The sequence below is a fragment of the Protomyctophum parallelum genome (genome assembly GCF_964188405.1).
Source record: "Protomyctophum parallelum genome assembly, chromosome: 6".
Lineage (NCBI taxonomy): Eukaryota > Metazoa > Chordata > Actinopteri > Myctophiformes > Myctophidae > Protomyctophum > Protomyctophum parallelum.
In genome coordinates this window covers 6,102,919-6,122,043 of record NC_139701.1, presented here as the reverse complement: position 1 = coordinate 6,122,043, position 19,125 = coordinate 6,102,919, and the positions used below count along the sequence as shown (strand labels likewise).

At 42.5% G+C, this 19,125-nt stretch overlaps 1 protein-coding gene across 1 annotated transcript in view; it reads left to right on the top strand.

Moving 5' to 3' along the window:
- Positions 1–16,167, top strand: part of ppp1r2 (protein phosphatase 1, regulatory (inhibitor) subunit 2) — a 35,469-nt gene extending 19,302 nt beyond the window's left edge. Inside the window, exons 4-6 of the mRNA XM_083767463.1 lie at positions 5,084–5,190; positions 9,035–9,241; positions 10,630–16,167. Of these exons, the coding sequence (XP_083623589.1) occupies positions 5,084–5,190; positions 9,035–9,241; positions 10,630–10,649 (334 nt within the window). The 3' untranslated portion in view covers positions 10,650–16,167. The remainder of the gene's footprint in view (positions 1–5,083; positions 5,191–9,034; positions 9,242–10,629) is intronic.
- The last annotated feature ends 2,958 nt before the right edge of the window (positions 16,168–19,125 follow it).

Sequence of the window (19,125 nt, the reverse complement as noted above, 5' to 3'; positions counted from 1 at the left end):
AACAGACAGACAAATCACTTAAGTTCCTAGGCAGAGCTAAAGACAGTAAGTAAGTTTTTTTTAAACCTTTTGTCTGAAACTGATAAATTCTCCCTTGTGCCACCGGCTGTGTATGCGATGTGGCATATTGATGATATTCATGTCCAGAGATCATGGAACATGAACCTCGCAAAAACAGGAAACTAATACTGAGTTGAATCTGATTTTAGCCACTTAAAGCCAAGGTATCCAAAAAAAAGTACTTATTTTCTATCAATTACACACCCCATGAGGCCTTGAAGTCATGGAAATGTTTTAGTTTTTGTTGCATTCCTAGCCAATGATTTGATGACCAGCGGCCTACTGAATTTACCTCGGTGTTCAGTGTTCACATGAGCCACACCCCAAACACAAATGTGTTTACATAGTATCCTTTTCCTTTATGTGTTCCCTGACCATGCGTTTTGTAACGTGGGAAAATGAAGATTGTTTATTTAGTTTTCATTTTCTTACACGGAACAGTGCACTGAATCAGGGGTTCTCAACCCGTGGGTCGCGACTCGCGACCCCACAGCGGGTCGCCAAATTATGTTTTTATTTTGTAACTGAATGGCTGGAATATGGAAATGAAGAGTTGATATAGTACACAGTAAATGCATACATTTCCTTAATGATTATATCTGATTTCAGTATTCATTTATGATATATTTTCTCTAATATTAAGGTTATTTTTGTATTGGTGGTGGGGAGGGGGGCGGGGCGGGGGTCACGAGACATGGCCAAAGCATTTCTGGGGGTTCCCTTCCCAGCCAAAAAGGTTGAGAACCCCTGAACGAAATGACCTGGTAACCCATGATGACGCGTCAATGTGTCAGTTACTGGGAGGTCGGATGTCAAGAAAATTAAACGGAAAAGGGAGTTAAAATCTCAAGAAGTAGTGTACTGTACCACGTTGCCTGATTGAGTCATCAATGTTAGGAAACATGCCCATATCATATAATCCTTATCGCATGTGTCTGCTCACTCGTACAAAAGACCTTTCCTGTCACGGGGGCGATGTGTTCATAAATGGGTCATCGTCATATTGGAAGTATTGACTCTACATGTTGTTATACATATTGTACAGTGCTTGCAAGCACTGTCATTGTCTTACGTAACACTAACTAACTCTGTGAAACCTGATTCGTCTATGTTCTGTTGCTCATCAAACATGGATCAAGTTCACACCAGACAGACATTGTGTGATTTTTAACATCATGGACATCGATGTGTGGTAGACAAACGTAACTTTTAATAATAATCTAGATTATTGATTGCTCCACACATTATACTTAATAATGTGAAGGTGGCAGTACGTAACTCGAAGAACAATACATGACTCGCATACACCGTCTTGAATAGGCGTAAAGTAAAGTAAATAATAGTATAATAGTGTCCACTGGAGCATGAGTCAAATAGTCATGTCAAAAGTTCACATAATTATTGTCACGGCCCTAGTAAAACCATAAAATAATGTAGTTGTTTGGTTCTACAGCAGTCTGATTGTCCTTTACAGCAGCTAGTCTGTACTGTTTTTGCTCACAGTATATATATAGATATACAGTATCTTTCTTGAAGGGTATGCACCGCGGAGAGTTAGATTTTCGAACCCCAGTCTCCATGGTGATGGGCACCGGGCAGGAACCATACTCCTGTACTGTACCACCCGGCATCCGTAACATATACTTGTTTTAAGATGGAACTCAAGTTCCCATTTGGATATTTTCACTTATCCACAGCTACTAGTAGCTAGCTAGTATTCAACCAGCAACTGGAATAGCGTCAGACGGTAAATGGTGGCGTACTGTAGCATGAAGCAGCTCAACTCCGCTTCCATCTTCCAGAGCAGCCTGGAGACGGTATACTGTACGTTGCACTGTAAGGCCCATGGACGGAGCAGTGTAGCAGAGTGGCTCAGAGCCTCTGCCTGATGGCCTCAATAGTCTAATATCTCCCCCGGTCCATAGGGATATCCCTTTGGTCTAGTGGTTAAGATGTTGGACTTTCACGCGGGAGGCCCGAGTTCGAATCCCGGGTGTTACAGCAGCAACACAATCTGCTGTGCTGTTGTTTGAAGAGGTGCTCCAAGCGAGGTGTCCCAAAAAGCATCTTTAGGCTGAAGTTTGTCTTCTTCAGTTTTCACTCACTGAATAGAGTAAAGATGTAAGTGGCGTTACACCCCCACTGCTAGGCCTGCTAATGGTCTGTTCCAATGTAATTGTCCCGCGCTGTGTAGTGCACACCACTCTATACATTGCATAGGCTGTGCATGCATGCACAAATACAGACGGAATCAACTAACGAGATTTATCTCGCATGCACGCACACAACGCGATTCATCCTCACCGACATTCTTGCCCTAATCTCCTTGTAAAGGTTATGCAGCAGAGCGTACAGAATATATTGGCACAAATTACACTCCGGCCTGCCCAGCTGACAGATCGATAAACAGAGCTGTGTGATGCAACCCATCAGCCATGCACTTCCGCAGGGACCACAATACGTTACTGTCTGCCAAAGCGCTCTGGGGCCGGCCGTACTGTATGTATGGTGTGTATGTATGCTCCGAAATTCAATACAATTTCACAGGGACTTTGTTTGTTTTAGATTGGTATAATATTCTGTTAAAGATCAGATTCACACTTTAATTATTTATTACACATTATTTATGTGAAAATGTAATTTATATTTTGGTTCAATACACCTTTCCCCCCACTGATAATTAATTGCATTTTTATAGCGCCTTTCCAAGTGCTCAAAGCGCTTTACAATGGTTCATTCATTCATACATTGGGAGGTGAAGCGGCGAACAGTCGACGCCAGCGTCCTCACTTCCCACATTCACACACCAATGGTGGCGAGCTCACACCGACCGACTCATTGGAGGCAATGTAGGGTTCAGTGTCTTGCCCAAGGACACTTCGACATGTGGACAGGAGGAGGAGCCGGGATTCGAACCGCCGACCCAGGGCTCATTGGACGACCTGCTCTACCTCCTGAGACACAGCCGCCCATGATGCAAATCCTTATGAGTTATTGTGCAGATAGATATACATCAAAAAGTAATAATTCTGGGCATCACGGTCTCGCTGGACGATGTTGACGGTGCCACTGAGAGTTATTTCCGGGATACCAGCCGGGCCCAGGCGTGCGCTGGTCCAATAGAGAGAATCTGGATGGAATGCCAGACAGCTCATTGTTATACACACATTCTTAAATTGATTTACAGCAATTTCTTGTTTGATTTGCCACTACTAGGCTGCCTGCCATGCTATTGTATTTCAGTCTAATGTTTCAATTTCACAATATGAAGTTACCGGTACATATTACATAACGTGAACTTAATCTCAGAAATGTATAGGGAATTCAATTTTGTTCACTTATTAAAGTGTCAAATCCCAAATAGTGCAGAGACCCTGAGCAAGCAGTTTTGCGACCGTGATAACGAAAAACTCCCCCCTTAACAAGCAGAAACTGCTATTTTGTGTCCCAGGGAGGGACCCGGTGTTCTGTTCTAGAGAACAATGCAGAATTGAATACTTTATCTTAGAAAAACAACTGCCTGCAACAACTGCAAAGCTTATAATAGGGCGACTGTGGCTCAAGAGGTAGAGCAGGTCGTCCAATGGCGGTTCGAATCCCGGCTCCTCCTGTCTACATGCCGAAGTGTCCTTGGGCAAGACACTGAACCTCAAATTGCTCCCGATATGCTGGTTGGTACCTTGCATGGCTTCCGCCACAATCGGTGTATGAAGGCGTGTGTGAATGGGTGAATGTAATGCACAATCTATGTAAAGCGCCTTGGATAAAAGTGCTATATAAATGCACCATTTATAATAAACAATATAAGCTTACCCGGGCAATTTGTGAACAAATTTGCATTAATCAGAATGCAGTGTTGAGTCACAAAGCTGCACGATACAAACCTTAATACTTATATCCTAATATGCTATATCTCATTTGTCCAAATCTAAATATTGATCTTTATATATCTATCCAATATAGAGAACTGTGTAATTTTGAGAGTCAGACAGCTATAAATGATGTAATCCTGTTCTAGACGGCCTTCGGGCACAGTGTGAAACGTCAAACAATCTTGGCCAAAAGGATTTTTTTGGACATACAGTTCTTAATCCTTCAGTGTGGTGGCCTTCAGGTAAGCCTAGAACAGAAATCCAGAGAACACTGCTGGCTGTGGGCCACTGCAAAACAGAAAGCTAGACTCCTGCAGAGCCAGGCCAAACGAATCTTTCAATACATATTTACTTACCAAAGAGGCTGTTATAACAACCAAGAAAGTGTCTTAAAGCCAGCTCTCCTAATGCCTTTGAACCTACAGTAGTGTCTTTCTCATACCTATTAACAAGAAAGTTGTCTGCTGGAGAAGAACACTGGCAGTGGATTACTGTGTTTATAAGATGAAGTGGAAGTTGTGTGTGTGTGTGTGTGTGTGTGTGTGTGTGTGTGTGATGTAGAGTCGGGGTCTCTCAACCCACCCACCCACACCCAGAAGAACCCAAATATTAATTTGAGAAACCTGCATAAAAAGCTTGTTTATTTAAATAAAATCAATCAATGCTCTCACTTTTTCCTAAACTCACTCTCTTTTCCCCATTGAATGTCTTTGTAAGTGTCTTGCGACTCTTGCTCGGGCACTTGGACACGTGAACAGGGCTTAACTGGCAAGTCCCATACGGCCTTTCTACCCACTCAGCTACTGTCCTCATTTCACTTTTAATTTAATCTCTTTTTTTCGGCGTCCACAATTCACTCAATTATTATGTTGCCTCTCTCATCCTTTATTCCTTTCTGGACCACTACGGCAATTACTTACCCTTAGTCACTTTAAAAAATATGTATTCATTTATAATCATCAGTACAGGCCCCCGACGGCTGGTGTAACTGTTTGGGCAGTGTCTTCCCCATCTCTCTCTCTCCCCATTTCCTGTCTGTCTACATACTATCAATAAAGGCAGAAAAGCAACAACAAAAAAATCAAAGAAAAAAAGAAAAACGCAGTGCAGGTGTGTTTCCTGTGTTTGATTCTCTCCCTCTCTTCCTATAGGCTGGCAGCAGCCGAGGGGGCGGAGCATCGCTTCATGGGGGACAAGGAGGAGGAGGAGGAGGAGCTGAGCAGTGAAGAAGAGGATGAGCTGTCCCCTGAAGAGCAAGGTACACACACACACACACACACACACACACACACAGAGAGATAAATGCTTAAACCTCCACAATAGAGGGCATGCGCATGCTTAATGTGAATGGCACATCGAGTGGCAAAGCAACTTGCAAAGTGAGTTTAACATTGTTTAACGTTGTTTAATGCAATCAGATATGACTTTTCTGTGTGGATGTATGGGCTGTCGAGGCCAGAAAGTAGTTTTTTGCCACTCAGTAGGCGTTCCTGCATAACTTCCTGGTTTGATGATGTCACGCGCATACCCTCTATTACAAATGGCATTGGCAACCATAGCAAAATCTGTCATTGCTCACCCTTTCCCTGAATGGCACGCGCGTGCAGACGGATCCAATTCTGAGTACGTCAGTCTGGAATACATACTCTACTGTGACCTGTACTTTTTCAACTGGCTGATAATTGAACAGCCCCAACAACAATAGATCTGTCAAGGTCGATAATGGACCGGTTTCAAACTTCATAGATTGGGCAGTCTGTTAAAATACGTTTGGTACAGATTTGTCTTTTGTTGAAGCATAATTTGCATTACAAGATATCAGGGTTTTTTATCAGATAAGCTGCGTGGGAGACTTAGGTGAACTGTGTTTGCGGATACGTGCGTCACTTAGAATAAGAAGAGTTTTCCCAGGTTGAAATCTTACACAGGTCTTTAATTGAAGTTAAGAAACACATCGATTATATATACTTTAATGACATGTCATTTTATTCCCATTTTCAGAAAACATACACATACATAGTACATACTGTAGCATACACGGACTGTTCAGTAGGGTAATTTGAGTGGGCGTGGCGCTCGCGCACCATCTCCCCAAACCAAAACCTAACCCACAGAAGACAGTTGACTGGCCTAAGTAGCCTACCCACTGCTATATTATTACATCACATTACACAATATAATGTTATATCATTGACCTAAAAAGCGTTGTATCAACAAGGATAGTATGATGATAAAAAAACAAGGTTGGACCTATCTCTTTTTCAGAAATGACTTTGGACATGTGGAACACTTTAGTTAAACATGCAGAGTGCCACATTACTTTATCTGGGTTACATCATCTTCTGATACTTGAGTGTTTTGAAATGAAATAATAATCCCGCACCGTGTAGTGTTTAGTTTAATTGGCGTGAGCGTGACTAAATAGGCTACAGCTTGTTACGCTGCTCTGAACACTTGTGAACGCAACATGGACAACAGGTAACATAGACTCAAAGCGGTTTATGAACCACAGTCGGTGGTTGCTGACGACTCCGAGTCCTTGGTATTTTCATTCACATTGGGCTGCGTCAACCTTTCACTGCTGTTTGGATAATCCTGGTGACGGTCTGGAAAACGTGGGATTCCCTTCTCGTGTACCGGTGGGACCACCACCGGTCCATGTACCGGTGTTTGCGAACCTCTGATGTGTATACCAGGGGTAGGCAACCTTAGGCACCGGTGTCAACATTGGCACCAAGGATGGTTATCACTGGCACACTGGCATGTGTGTGTGAGAGAGCATTTTTTGATGAACTATTGAAAAAGTCAAATAAATAAAGTCCCTCACATTTGTATGCAAATTACATCGTGTACATAATTCTACATTCATTAAAACTCTGAACTCTGACTTTGGAGGGAGTCTGGGAGAGAATCGAGATTATTGTTTTGAGTCTAATGATCATTATAACAATGTAAAACATGTAAAAGGTTATTGTAGCGCTGTCTGTTGCTAATGTGGGTTCCTCTCAGTCACATGGAATGACAACTTGATGCAGGTTCACTCATTTATTGGCCCCATACAGACACTTGGTTAAACATAACATAAATACTTGGTGACAAATAAAGTCAGCGAAGCCGTGCTGGGAACATTGCCTGCCATTCAAAAAAACCCTGACACTGACTGCTCCCATGAGCCACTCCCCCCCCCCCATCTCCACCGGCTACAGCAGAGCCCAAATCAAACCCCACAGTTACATTCGTGGACAATCAAAATGATTGTCATTAAAATTACCGTTGACAATTTACATGGCACATCTAGAAAAAAAAAACACGGCACTTTGTTTCCAAAAGGTTGCAGACCCCTGGTGTATACTATAGCATATAGCAGATGCTCCTCTGCCTTGCATCACTGTTGCATCACCTTGGTTTCTTTTTACGAACGGAAGATAGTGGTCGTGTTTATTGGGTATAGCTCAGCAAACCTTCCCTGGATAAATACAATGTTTAAAGTAGAAAGGGAGTGCAAATGTCTGCCTAGAGGCATGCCCTAATAATAACAGTGATGCAGCGATGCCGTGCAATGACTCCCTATAGGGCCATGCAACGGCGGTGCAGCGTGTGTGCTGTGCTCAGCCAGTTGCACGCACGGTGTCCCTCCCTGCCCGCCCGGCCGTCTTCCACCCTCCTTCTATGACAAGTCAGTGCTGACTTGTCATTAAGCGGTATTAATTTGGCCCAGGCCGTAGCGTAACGGTCTGGGCACCGGACTGGTGATCCAGTCGCGGTGTGCCGCGGGTTCGACTCCCGGACCCGACACGGCCTTTACCGCATGTCATCCCCCCATCTCTCTCCCGTTTCCTGTCAGCCTACTTTCTATCCCTTAAAAAATCAATAAAGGCGTAAGCCGCAAAAAAAAAAAAAAAAAAAAAGCGGTATTAATTTTGGTGCATGCATGCGCCGGCCAACGTCAGCACTCTAGTCTGACCTGTGTCACAGCAGCGGCTAAAGACTTAACTCAGTACAGATTGGACTGAGTTAAATGTCAGTAAGCCTTGCAGAGCCATGTGGTCTGACCATGGCCTAATATCTCCTGTTTCTGTAGCGTGAGGCAGCGTGATGTACAAGCAAGTACACCCCCTGGACATGACACGCTAGCATGTCGCAGGGACTTACCCCCAATCCAACCTTTGATGATGATTTGAAACAATATTCTGGAATGGAGATCCTCGGCCCTGCGGTCAGCATGTGAGATAAAGATGCAAGATCAGCTATGGCTGGACGGACGGACGGACGGGCAGACACGTGTGCGCACACACACACACACACACACACATAACAGGGTCAGGGGCGATGGCATGAATCTCCTGGTGGAGATTAGATCTAACCAATTGAGGAGCAGTGTTTAATGACGGAGCCGTTGAGAATCCCTCCTCAACTTGATTTCTGCCCTTTAGCTTTTTATCACCACATCCCACTGCCTCCGTTTATTTATTGCTCAGTCTGGGTGTGGTCACACGGGCACTGTTAGTCATATCAAATCTGAGATTTGTATTTGTATATATATGCGACGTGTGTTTCTATTGTACTACAGCAAATTCATCAGTTTTAATTTGATTCTGAAGGCGCCTGCACAATGCACACATGCAGTCTGTTTTGTTTTGTGCACACACACACACACACACACCAACCACCAACCGCATCCAACAACTGCTATACAGTAAATAAACTAAAACTAAGGGCATTTCGTCTTTAATTTAATTTAGTTTTTAGTTGGTTTTGTAAACACAATACAGTTTCAGTTAGTTATCATTATTTATTTGTATTCTAGTTTTTATTTAGTTCAGTTAACAAAAATGTGTTTTTTTTCAATTATAGTTTTGAACGTTTATTCTAAACCTTCACGGCGCAGCCCATTCTGGGCGGGAACCCATTTTGGTGTTAGCACTATGTTGCTTTAGCTATTGAAAAATAGCAGATCTGCAAGCTCATACGAGCTTGTAGGTCTGCTATTTTTGAAAAATCGAAGAGCGACTGACATAGAAGACATTTTTAGAATCTGATCTCAGGTCAGAATGGAAAACTGTCAGAATGGGATAACTCACACGTGACATTTTCATGTCCAGCCAAGAGGTCGCAGTTCCATGCGATGAGGAAGATGCACTACAACGAGGGCATGAACATCAAGCTGGCGCGGCAGCTCATCGCCAGCGAGCTGGAGGAGGACGAAGATGAGGACGAGGAGATGAGGGACGACACCGAGGACACCAGGGAGGAGACGCGGGAGGAGGGAGAGGAGACGGAGGACATCAGCGTGGACCCCCCACAGGACGGTAAGGAGGGTTCCTACTGTACGCCTGATTCATACTGTAGTAGTTGCATGCCGATGTCTCCCCCCAGACAATGGCGCGTCTATAAGCTCGCAACGTGTCGCAGCTTCTAGATCGACTATTTTCAGTTCGAGACAACATGATGCATGTTTTTAATCAAGCTTTTGGGGTGTAATGGGTCACAAAATTCACAGTTCGGTTTGTTTTCAATACGGCAAAAAACATCACACCCGTGTGAAGTGAGTGGTGCAACTCCACAGGAACGCACCCAGGGTGCCGGCCCGGTTCCCGGCGAGTTGCCGTGTGGCAGTCCCTCTACTGTACCCTCTACTGTACTGTACTGTCACTGTACTGGCACACCCGAAAGCATCATATATACAGTTAATACGTGCGTGTGTGTTTGTGTGTGCGTTAGGTTGCGCACAGGTAGTGAAAAACAACCATGCTGTTTTCGTGCTCATACCCAGACAGTCACCCAGCCAGCCACCCACCCACACACATAGCTCCGTAAGGGAGTGGTTGCACCACTCAAAAAGTAGAAATGCCATAAACATTTCAATGTTTTTTAAGATTCATAATTTATTAAAAGTATTAACTAATTTACTGCAGATGACGTCTTTTTTTCCCAATGGCGCTCCCTGCCGATGACCTTTAACCAATTTTTAGTAGAGCTGGGACTCGATTAAAAAAATTAATCTAATTAATCAGGCTTTGCGATTAATTAATCTAGATTAAGCGGCTTCCCCCAGTCTGGTGAACTGTCTGCGGTTTCTGGTGGTGTTATTGTCTGAAGAGGACATGGACACTTGGTGCGCAGGTCCGTCTGAAAACTGTCCAGTGACAACGTTCCACTGTGAAAAAAATAGTGCAATTAAAATGCGTTAATTTTTTTAATGCATAAGTTTTTCTGTAGTTAATTAATCGAAATTAATCGCAATTAGTCCCGGCCCAATTTTTTTGGCTTTTATTGATTCAGAATAGTCTCGCTGATCCACCGTCTAGCAGCGCCCACTGTTGTTAGGTAACGCTCGGCTCACCTGTGGCCCGTCATGAAATCCCCCCGGGACCTTACTACGTTTATAAGCGTAGGCATATGTTTAATCCATATATGACGCGCGGTCGGTTGAATTACTAAATCGTCGCTACCTCGCGGTTACAATATTAACGCTTCTGATGACTTATAAAAAGACGGTAGCCACATTAGCTTTAGGTGATTTTGCTTCCGGTCCATTTTTGGGTGAATTTTGGGGTCTTCAAAATAAAAGTCCCCGCTGCATCTGGACTCTGAGGCAGTAAAGGGACTACAGACTGAATCAATGTTAGCAGTAAATGAGTTTTAACATCATATAAAGTGTAATTGTCTGTCTGTCTGTCTCTCTCCGTCCTTCTAGCTGACTCTCTGGACTCCTAGATGGGTGTAATCTTGTTGGTGATGCACCATCCTAACGGACAACTCTCCTGTTGTGTTGCTGCTGTGCTCTCTGCTCCAGTGTTGAGTCTTTCAGCGGTCACAGCTTCTCCATCTCTGTACCACACACACACACACACACACACACACACACACACACACACACACACACACACACACACACACACACACACACACACACACACACACACTCGCTAATACCCTTGCCTCATCACCTGTCTCTCTGTGTCTGCTCGTCAGCAAAAACGAACACAATAACAAAGAACTATGCTTTTTAGCCACATTTTTACACCGGAAACGGTACATCACAAAAAGTCAAGCAAGGATTTACATAAACCCTGCTGGTTTGCCTCCTCTGTTGCCAAGAAACGCCCCCCCCCCCCCCCCTCTTCCCCGCTGCTCCTCTTCCTTATTTGGACGTCGTCACTTCAAGGAATGTCTGCCTCTGTCCCTTAAAGGGGTGGCCGAGAACTTTTTACAAGACTGTTGGATAACAGACCGATTAGCCAGGCCTTCCCCCTCTTCTTTCTTCTTCTTCGCCGTTGTTGTCTTCTCTAGTCGTCACCTCGCTCCCTGATCCTCCGTCTGTCTGGAGGACACAGAACCTCTGTGGTGGAAGATAGACGTCCATGAAAATGGTGGTGATGATGGGTGGTTTGTAGTGGGTGACGTTCTGAGGTTTTTGTTCTGTTTTGAGACCTGCCTGTCCTCTCTTTCACACACACAGTCTCTCTCATATCGTTTTTGCGTCATAAGTACAGAAATTGCAAATCTTGATGAGAGACTTTTATTTTTTCTTGTTCTGATTACTGTACTGTGTCCACACAGATTACTTGGTAATGATATGCCACAAGAATACAATGCATTGTTTGACCTGCAGTAATGTATTTTCCCTTTCAATATAATATTTCTTCCCATGCTATCCTCAGCAATCTTGAATTTGATTTAAAAATAATTACAAAAATATATGCATTTGATGTGCACTTGACAACCAATACAATATTTACTGATATATTTAATATTTGCCGTTATACTGCACCGTAATACTTTTTAAGTAACTGTTAACAGCGTTGCTTTTTTGGCTCTGATCCAGAGAATCAGCAGTACAGAAGTGTAATATTATAATGGCTCTGTCTGAGTGGATCTCTGTGCATCCAGACTAGCACACACTGAGACATGATGGCACAATGGAGCGCTTGTTGTTTGCTTGGCTAAAATAACTCGTATTACTATAACCCTGTGATTCTATTACTGGCACTGACGACCACATTATGCTCACCGACATCAACAGAACAGTACTGTAAAGTATCCGACCGAAGCGATCGCGTGTGCTACTTGATAACTTAGGACCTTGTCCCTAGATGGCTCCCATCCTCACTGTGCACTTTGCATAGACCGTGAACTTATTGGTCAGATAAAAGAGCAGTTTTTTTTAATGACAATGTTTTCTGTTGCACAGCTTTGTTTGTGAAGAGTGTGCACGTGCAGGAGACTTAACACATTTAGGCCTGACCTCAACATTTAAAGAAATTCTTCTAAATCCTCCAGTTTTCTGAAATAAATATTTTCACGATTTGTCAAAAATAACAGACCTACAAGCTCGTAGCGCCACTATGAGCTTGTAGATCTGCTATTTTTCAATAGCTAAATTATAACAAAAAAGGGGTTCCCGCCCAAAGTGGATGAAGGCTCTGTTCCATTTAGTGTACAGTGGTTCTCAAACGTTTTAATTACGGGGCCATTTGGAACCCCACTGGTGTAGCAGAGAGTGTTTCCAGTGAGCCAACATGCACAATATCGGCACCCCGACTCTGTATAAAGAAGGATAGAGACTGATCTGGCGCGAAGCTCCGCCCCCTCCGCTATTCATGTCAGTGGAAGTTGCTCAGTGGCGTTTTGAAGCACCCGGAAGGACCGCCTCAAAACGTCTACTTCCGCATTGGACCACCACATTTTGGTGGTCCAATGCAGAAGTGCAACCGAGCGCTCAATGTTAAAGCCCAGCTGCACAGGGTTTCCTCGTCATGAATCCACGGGTCCGCCTGCAGTCCTTCCTCTTACCACTAGGGCCCAGTGCTTCAACGTTGGAGCGCCTCACTGGCCCCTTGGTTCGACCAGAATGGAACAGAGTCTTCGTTAGTATTATCGGTAACACCTGTGAAGGAAGTATAGGGAAGGTGCCCGAGTTCTTTCCAAAATGGCGAGCCCATTGTTGTCAGAATGAGCCATGATTGTCAATGCTACTGAATCCAGTCTCCACCGCCGTGGGCTTATGTGGAGATTATAATTGACAGGGCTGCATGAAATGTGGGATATTGTTGACGGATGGAATTTACCACTATGGCCAATAATGTTGTTGCAAGCATTAATTTTAATTATGTACAGGGTTCCTACAGTATGGAAGTCTGTCTGCAAGGGACGTGTGAAATTAAAAATCATCAGTCTATGGGTTAAGTCCTCAATACACACATGACACATACATATACGCAAACGCACTGTTTATGGATCACATATATTGCTTTGAATAATAATCTAATATCAGTAATAACCCTAGTTGGAATTAAATATTTTCCAGCCTACCAGTATACCAGCACCATATGTCAAATTGATGGACTGAATTCTTATCCTTCAAGAAATGGAGGCCTGGGAAAGGTGTGGAGTTGTGTAGGAACTAGGGGTGTGACTATACTGTTAAGATACACGATATTGGACGATATCTGAGTTAATGATACATTTAATAAACTTCATTGGTAACGCACTTTAAAAAAAAAAAAAGTTACAAAGTACTAAACACACAAAAATAAATAAGACGACCGCTATAAAATGTAATGAGGGCCCGACCAGAGGAACACATTGGTTCTGATCCATGGTCACTAGGAATCTAGTCTGTCTATATTATAGACACTGGAATAAGAAATGATCGCTCAAACTTTTTTAATGAAGTAAAAGGATCAATAGTGCAATGTAGAAACACTCCAATTAAAAGTCTGGTATCAAAATGTACTTGAGTAAAAGTACACAAGTATTGGCATCAGCATATACTTCAACTACCAAAAGTAAAACAAGCTTAATAATGCGTTACATCACGACACATTGTTTATTTATTTAACCATTATTTAACCAGTAAGAACAGAAAGAGTCAGAGTCAGAGACGGTCTCTTTTTCAAGTGGGAACTGGCCAAGAGGCAGAAATAAAATGACGACTTCAATGCTCCATCATACATGTAAATTACAGAACAGCCAATAATACATCAATAATAATAATACATAATGATAGCCCATAAAGTACCTAAAACATATATTATTTAAAAATAAGTCTCCAATGTGATACTCTTCAAGTCGGAGAGTAAATACAACATAACCGATAGTACCGAAGTCGATATGATCTCATTCTGGATTGAAAAATTATAATAATTTTGTCCATTCTGAAAAATACATGTAACAGGGTGTCTGCACTGCATGCTTAGGCAAGTCAGATTTAACTTAAATACCTTTTATATTTAATATTGTGAGCTTGTAGATCTGTTCAAGCTGTTACTTTGGGCTTGTTTATCTGTAAAGACAGACCAATTAATCGGACCGATTGATTAATCAAACCGATGCCGATTAATCTAAAAACAACTAAAATCGTCCGATACTCATTATTTCCAACACAACTCGCAAAATCCATGATACCAGAGAGCTTGTAAATCCTTTGATACAATCTCAAATTACACATTGTTGTAAACCTATTAAGTATTATTGCCTTTTGCAGGCACGTTCGTCAGCTGTGACTAGTCCATCTAGTTTCTCATCGCAAGCCCTTGAATGGAAGACAGCCAATGATAACTAAACAATGATTGCTGTGTTTATGGTAGGCTTTAAATTCATATCCACACGTTAACCAGCAAAAACAATTATACAGTACATGTAAATGGAAAACACGATATATATTGCGTATTGTCACACCCTTAGTAGGAACCCTGGAAATATTTTCATTTATTTACTGTCTCTTCTTGTGATTTGCTGCTGGGGTTTGAGTCCTGTATCACAGGAAATCTGCACTTTTGTTCTGTTTTATTGTGGTGGTTGTTTTTGTTTTTTAATTAAAAGGGTGAGGTTTTAACGATTTTTATTTGTGAACATTCAGTAATGTTAATTAACTCCACAGACGCATAACAAAAAGTACAGAAATCACAGCACTCCATATTTAAAGTGCTCCAGTGCTTTAACTCTAGTACAAATTTGACTGCACAACTTTCACTTGCAGTTGAGTAATATTTGACCAGGAGTATATACTGTACTTGGACTGAAGTAGACCTACTGTGCTTGAGAACTGTCCACCGCTGTTGCCATGATGACATACATCCATTTTGGATTGAAATGTCCATTTCAGATATTGGTCGTGTACCAGCGAGTCCGGTCCGGTGTGTGTGTGTGTAGGTTACCATTTTCCATTTCTAGTCACACATAATATAATTTTGGAGATTTCTTTGCACACATCCATCAATGAATTGAAATTATGTCCATTTGTTGTTTACATGGCTACATGGTTTAACCCATTTACTTTTAGGCCTGACCTCAAAATGTAAAAAATAATCTTCTAAATCCTCCAGTTTTCTGAAATAAATATTTTCACGATTTTTCAAAAATAGCAGACCTACAAGCTCAGTGGCGCGCTATGTGCTTGTAGAACTGATATTTTTCAATAGCAAAATTATAACATAATGTTTAAAACACCAAAAGGGGTTCCCGCCCAACATGGTTTAAATGCATCCAAGTTGTGAAATACACTCTTATGATTTCTGGGAAGTTTGCTGAGACAGAATGCAGATGTGTTTAATGTGCCCTGGTCAGCACACTGGCCAGAACTGGCTACCCAATCACAACCTACGATTGGATTTAATCTCCCCCACCCCAGGATGTGCATTTACAGTAATTTAAAATTCTGTACTTCTTGCTCTCCCTTCAGTTCCAGCCGTGTATTTTCTAGTGGGTGAACAACAGTAAGGGACAACTACTGCAAAACACTGAGTCCTATAGTTGCTTTGTCTTCTGTCTTTTTTTAATGACAAAAAGAAAAAAGACATTGCAAATGGACTGACAACGACTCCAGAGTGATGACTTATGACCTGGACAATGTGCCGCCTCTGTATTGCTGTACTGTACATGTACGTAAAAAATGAATACATGGCAAAGTCCTAAGTCTCTCTAAAAGTGTAAAAACTGTCAAGAGTTAAAGGGTGTTGTTGTGTAGGCTATATCTTCCTTCTCTCGTCCATGTGCAGCCTCACGGTTTCACCGCCTTGCATTTGTTTGGTGATATTCCTACAGTAGGCATCATTGATTCTTTCAAGGTTGATGGAAGTAATGATCATTTGACCCGCAACCCTGTCACTTATTTTGGTCTCCAAATAATGGGATGTGTGTTTTTTTTTTTCTTTTTGTATTTTAAATTTGCATGTTCTTTCATAAGGATGTGTGTAACATTTCTGTCTCCCATTAAAACAATGAACTACTTATTTTCGTCTGTGGACAGATGGTTTTCTGGGTTTTACTGTCTTGTGACATTGATTACAAGATTTTAGGTTTGACCTTAAAGTCTTGGTGATTTAACCAATTTATACTGTCTGGACTCCACAGGCACATTGAATGAGCCAAGACATTGCCTGTTGATGTACAGTTGTACACCCGTGTGCTGTTTCTACTGTGTAATTAACTAAACTAAGACATGTCTGTGACACCATGGATAATGGTGTAATCAAATTACTTCTCATTTTCTCCAAATTCCCCTCATGGGAGGAATACAAAGTGTGAGCAGACCATTTTGAGAAGACAATGGCTCCTTTTGGCCACCAGGCGGCAGCAGTTTACAACAAATCTGCAATCCCGTTCTGCACCTGGTTTTGCAGTCTACGTTGACCATAGCGTCGCTGTAATTAATTAGTGCTAATTGTACACTGCTGCCACTGTGACTGTCCGTTTCGTATCAGCTCTGATTGAACACATTACTCGTCTCACACTGACTTTGTCAGTAGTCTCACTACTGATGGGAATCATGGGATTCACATTCATCCCTGGAATTAGTTAATTATACTTATTAAATTAATTGCATGACCTTTTCTCGGACCTTTCATAATGTGTTCTCACAAATTAGAAACGTTTGACTAATGTGTAGTGACACGAGTAGGTGAGAGTAAAAATCCATGATACATTTTCAGTCTACTGCCTGGCCTGGCATTTCCAACTGGATCATGAACGGTGCTCCAGTGGTACAAAAAGTAGTCCTACTCAAGTGTTTTACTTTGATTGATTGATTGAAATATTTATTAACAGTTTGTAGAATTTACAGTACATTTTAAGCACAAACTCAATACAAAGACTGTCAACTGTGAGTGGACGACCCAATTAAGCATTACACTTGTTTACAACAGGGTCCACATTGTTCAATTCATCAAAACATTTAAAGACATACAAACATTTAGAGACATACAAATAGACATTTCTATGTAGCTAAATTCATCATATGGGAAGCAAAAAAGGGAAAAGATACAATATACAGTGAGGGAAAATGGGGTGGGGGGGGGTGGGGGGGATTCAGATTTTACAGAGGCCAGTTTCGAATTGCAGCCATCCGTAGGTGCCCTTTGAGAGCGGTTTTGAAGGAGTCAAGGGATTCACATGTCTTAATGACTGTTGGTAGGGCGTTCCACATTTTGGTGGCATAGGAGCGAAAAGAATTTAGTCCCTTGTTTGTGCCGAATCTGGGTTGTACATGGTTTGTTGCACTCCCTCTGGTGTTGTGGGTGTGGACTTCGTTTACATTAAGGAAGTATTTAGACAGGTACATGGGTATCTTGGTGGTGTATCGAATCTTGTGGACCAGACCCATTGCAAGATGCTGTACTCTGTCGACGACCCTAAGCCATCCCAGCCTGTCAAAGTGGGCAGGGGTGAGGTGGGTTCGGGGGGTGAGGCCAAGTAGGAGCCTGACCAGTTTGTTTTGGGAGGTCTGGAGCCTTGTTTTAAGGGCCTTTGAGGTGCTGTGGTACCAAGAGGTGGATGCATAGTCAAAGAAACCTTGTACGAGGGCTCCTGTTAAGGTCTTCAAGGTGTTTTTGCTGACCAGTGAGGAGATCCTGTAAAGGAATCTTGTTCTTTGATTGACTTTTTTGATTACGTTGGTGGCCATCTTATCACCGGAAAGATTGGCCTCCAGGATGGTAAAGGTATCATTCAATACTGCAATATAGAAATACTTTGTTACAAGTAAAAGTGTTGCATTTTCAAGAATTGAAAATGTACTTGAGTAAAAAGTACAAAAGTATTGGCATCAATGTACCTTAATTACCAAAAGTAAAAGTACTTGTTATAGGCCTAAGGGTGCGTACACACCTTTCCAACAGATTCCATCCAGCGCTGTACAGCATCTGTAAGTGTCATGGCCGCTCCAATGCATTCCTGATGGGAGTCACATGGTTTGACACAACATTGTGTTGTGTGCGGGGGAGGGGGGCAGTCGAAACACAGGAAAATGCCATACAGCTGCTTGTAGTCCAAAATGTGGACTACAAACCATATGACTTCCATTAGGATTGCATTGGGGCGGCCATGACACTTACAGATTCCATCCAGCGCTGTACAGCATGTGCTGGAAAGGTGTGTATGCACCCTTAGGCCTACAGAATGTTGCATTATACGTTTTCAAATTATATACAAATCTTTATGCGACACATTGTGGGCTTGTAGATCTGGCATTTTCACTAATGGAAATTGTCAAAAAATATAGCAATGCATTGATATAAAAAACAATGCACTTTGTAACGTGTATACATGTATATATATATAGGCCTGCTTTAAGTGTAGTTAGACCAGCATTCTGGAGTATCTATCTCAGGGGGATTTGTCCCCACGAGGGTCCCTGGGTCGCTACGTTTTTGGGGTCCCCCATAGCGTGCGTGCACGTGAAATGTTTTTTATTTCTTTTTTTAATCATCCTGGACCAGGGGTTATTTTATTTTAATCAAATCTGAGATTAGATCAAATAACCCCTGGTGTTTTTCGAAGACAGAGGCAGATAACTTATCTGCCTCTGTCTTCGAAAAACACTTGGAAAATAAATTATAAAATACAACACACACACACACACACACACACACACACACACACACACACACACACACACACACACACACACACACACACACACACACACACACACGCACACACGCGCACGCCGCACGCGCGCATAATTATAAAGGGCCCCTGCAGTGGGGGTCCCGGACCGGTCCTTCACCTTCACACACGAAAGAGTTCAACTCTCGTCCCAAACCCAAAGTAACCAATCACAGTGCGGCGGACTGTCCCGTCCCGTCGGGCTATGGGACCGTAGAGGCGTAGTGGTTTCATTTGTGTAAAAGAAAAGCTCAGAGCCTCTCCTCTCTCCTCCCACTGTGTAGCTGCTATGACATAGCTAACT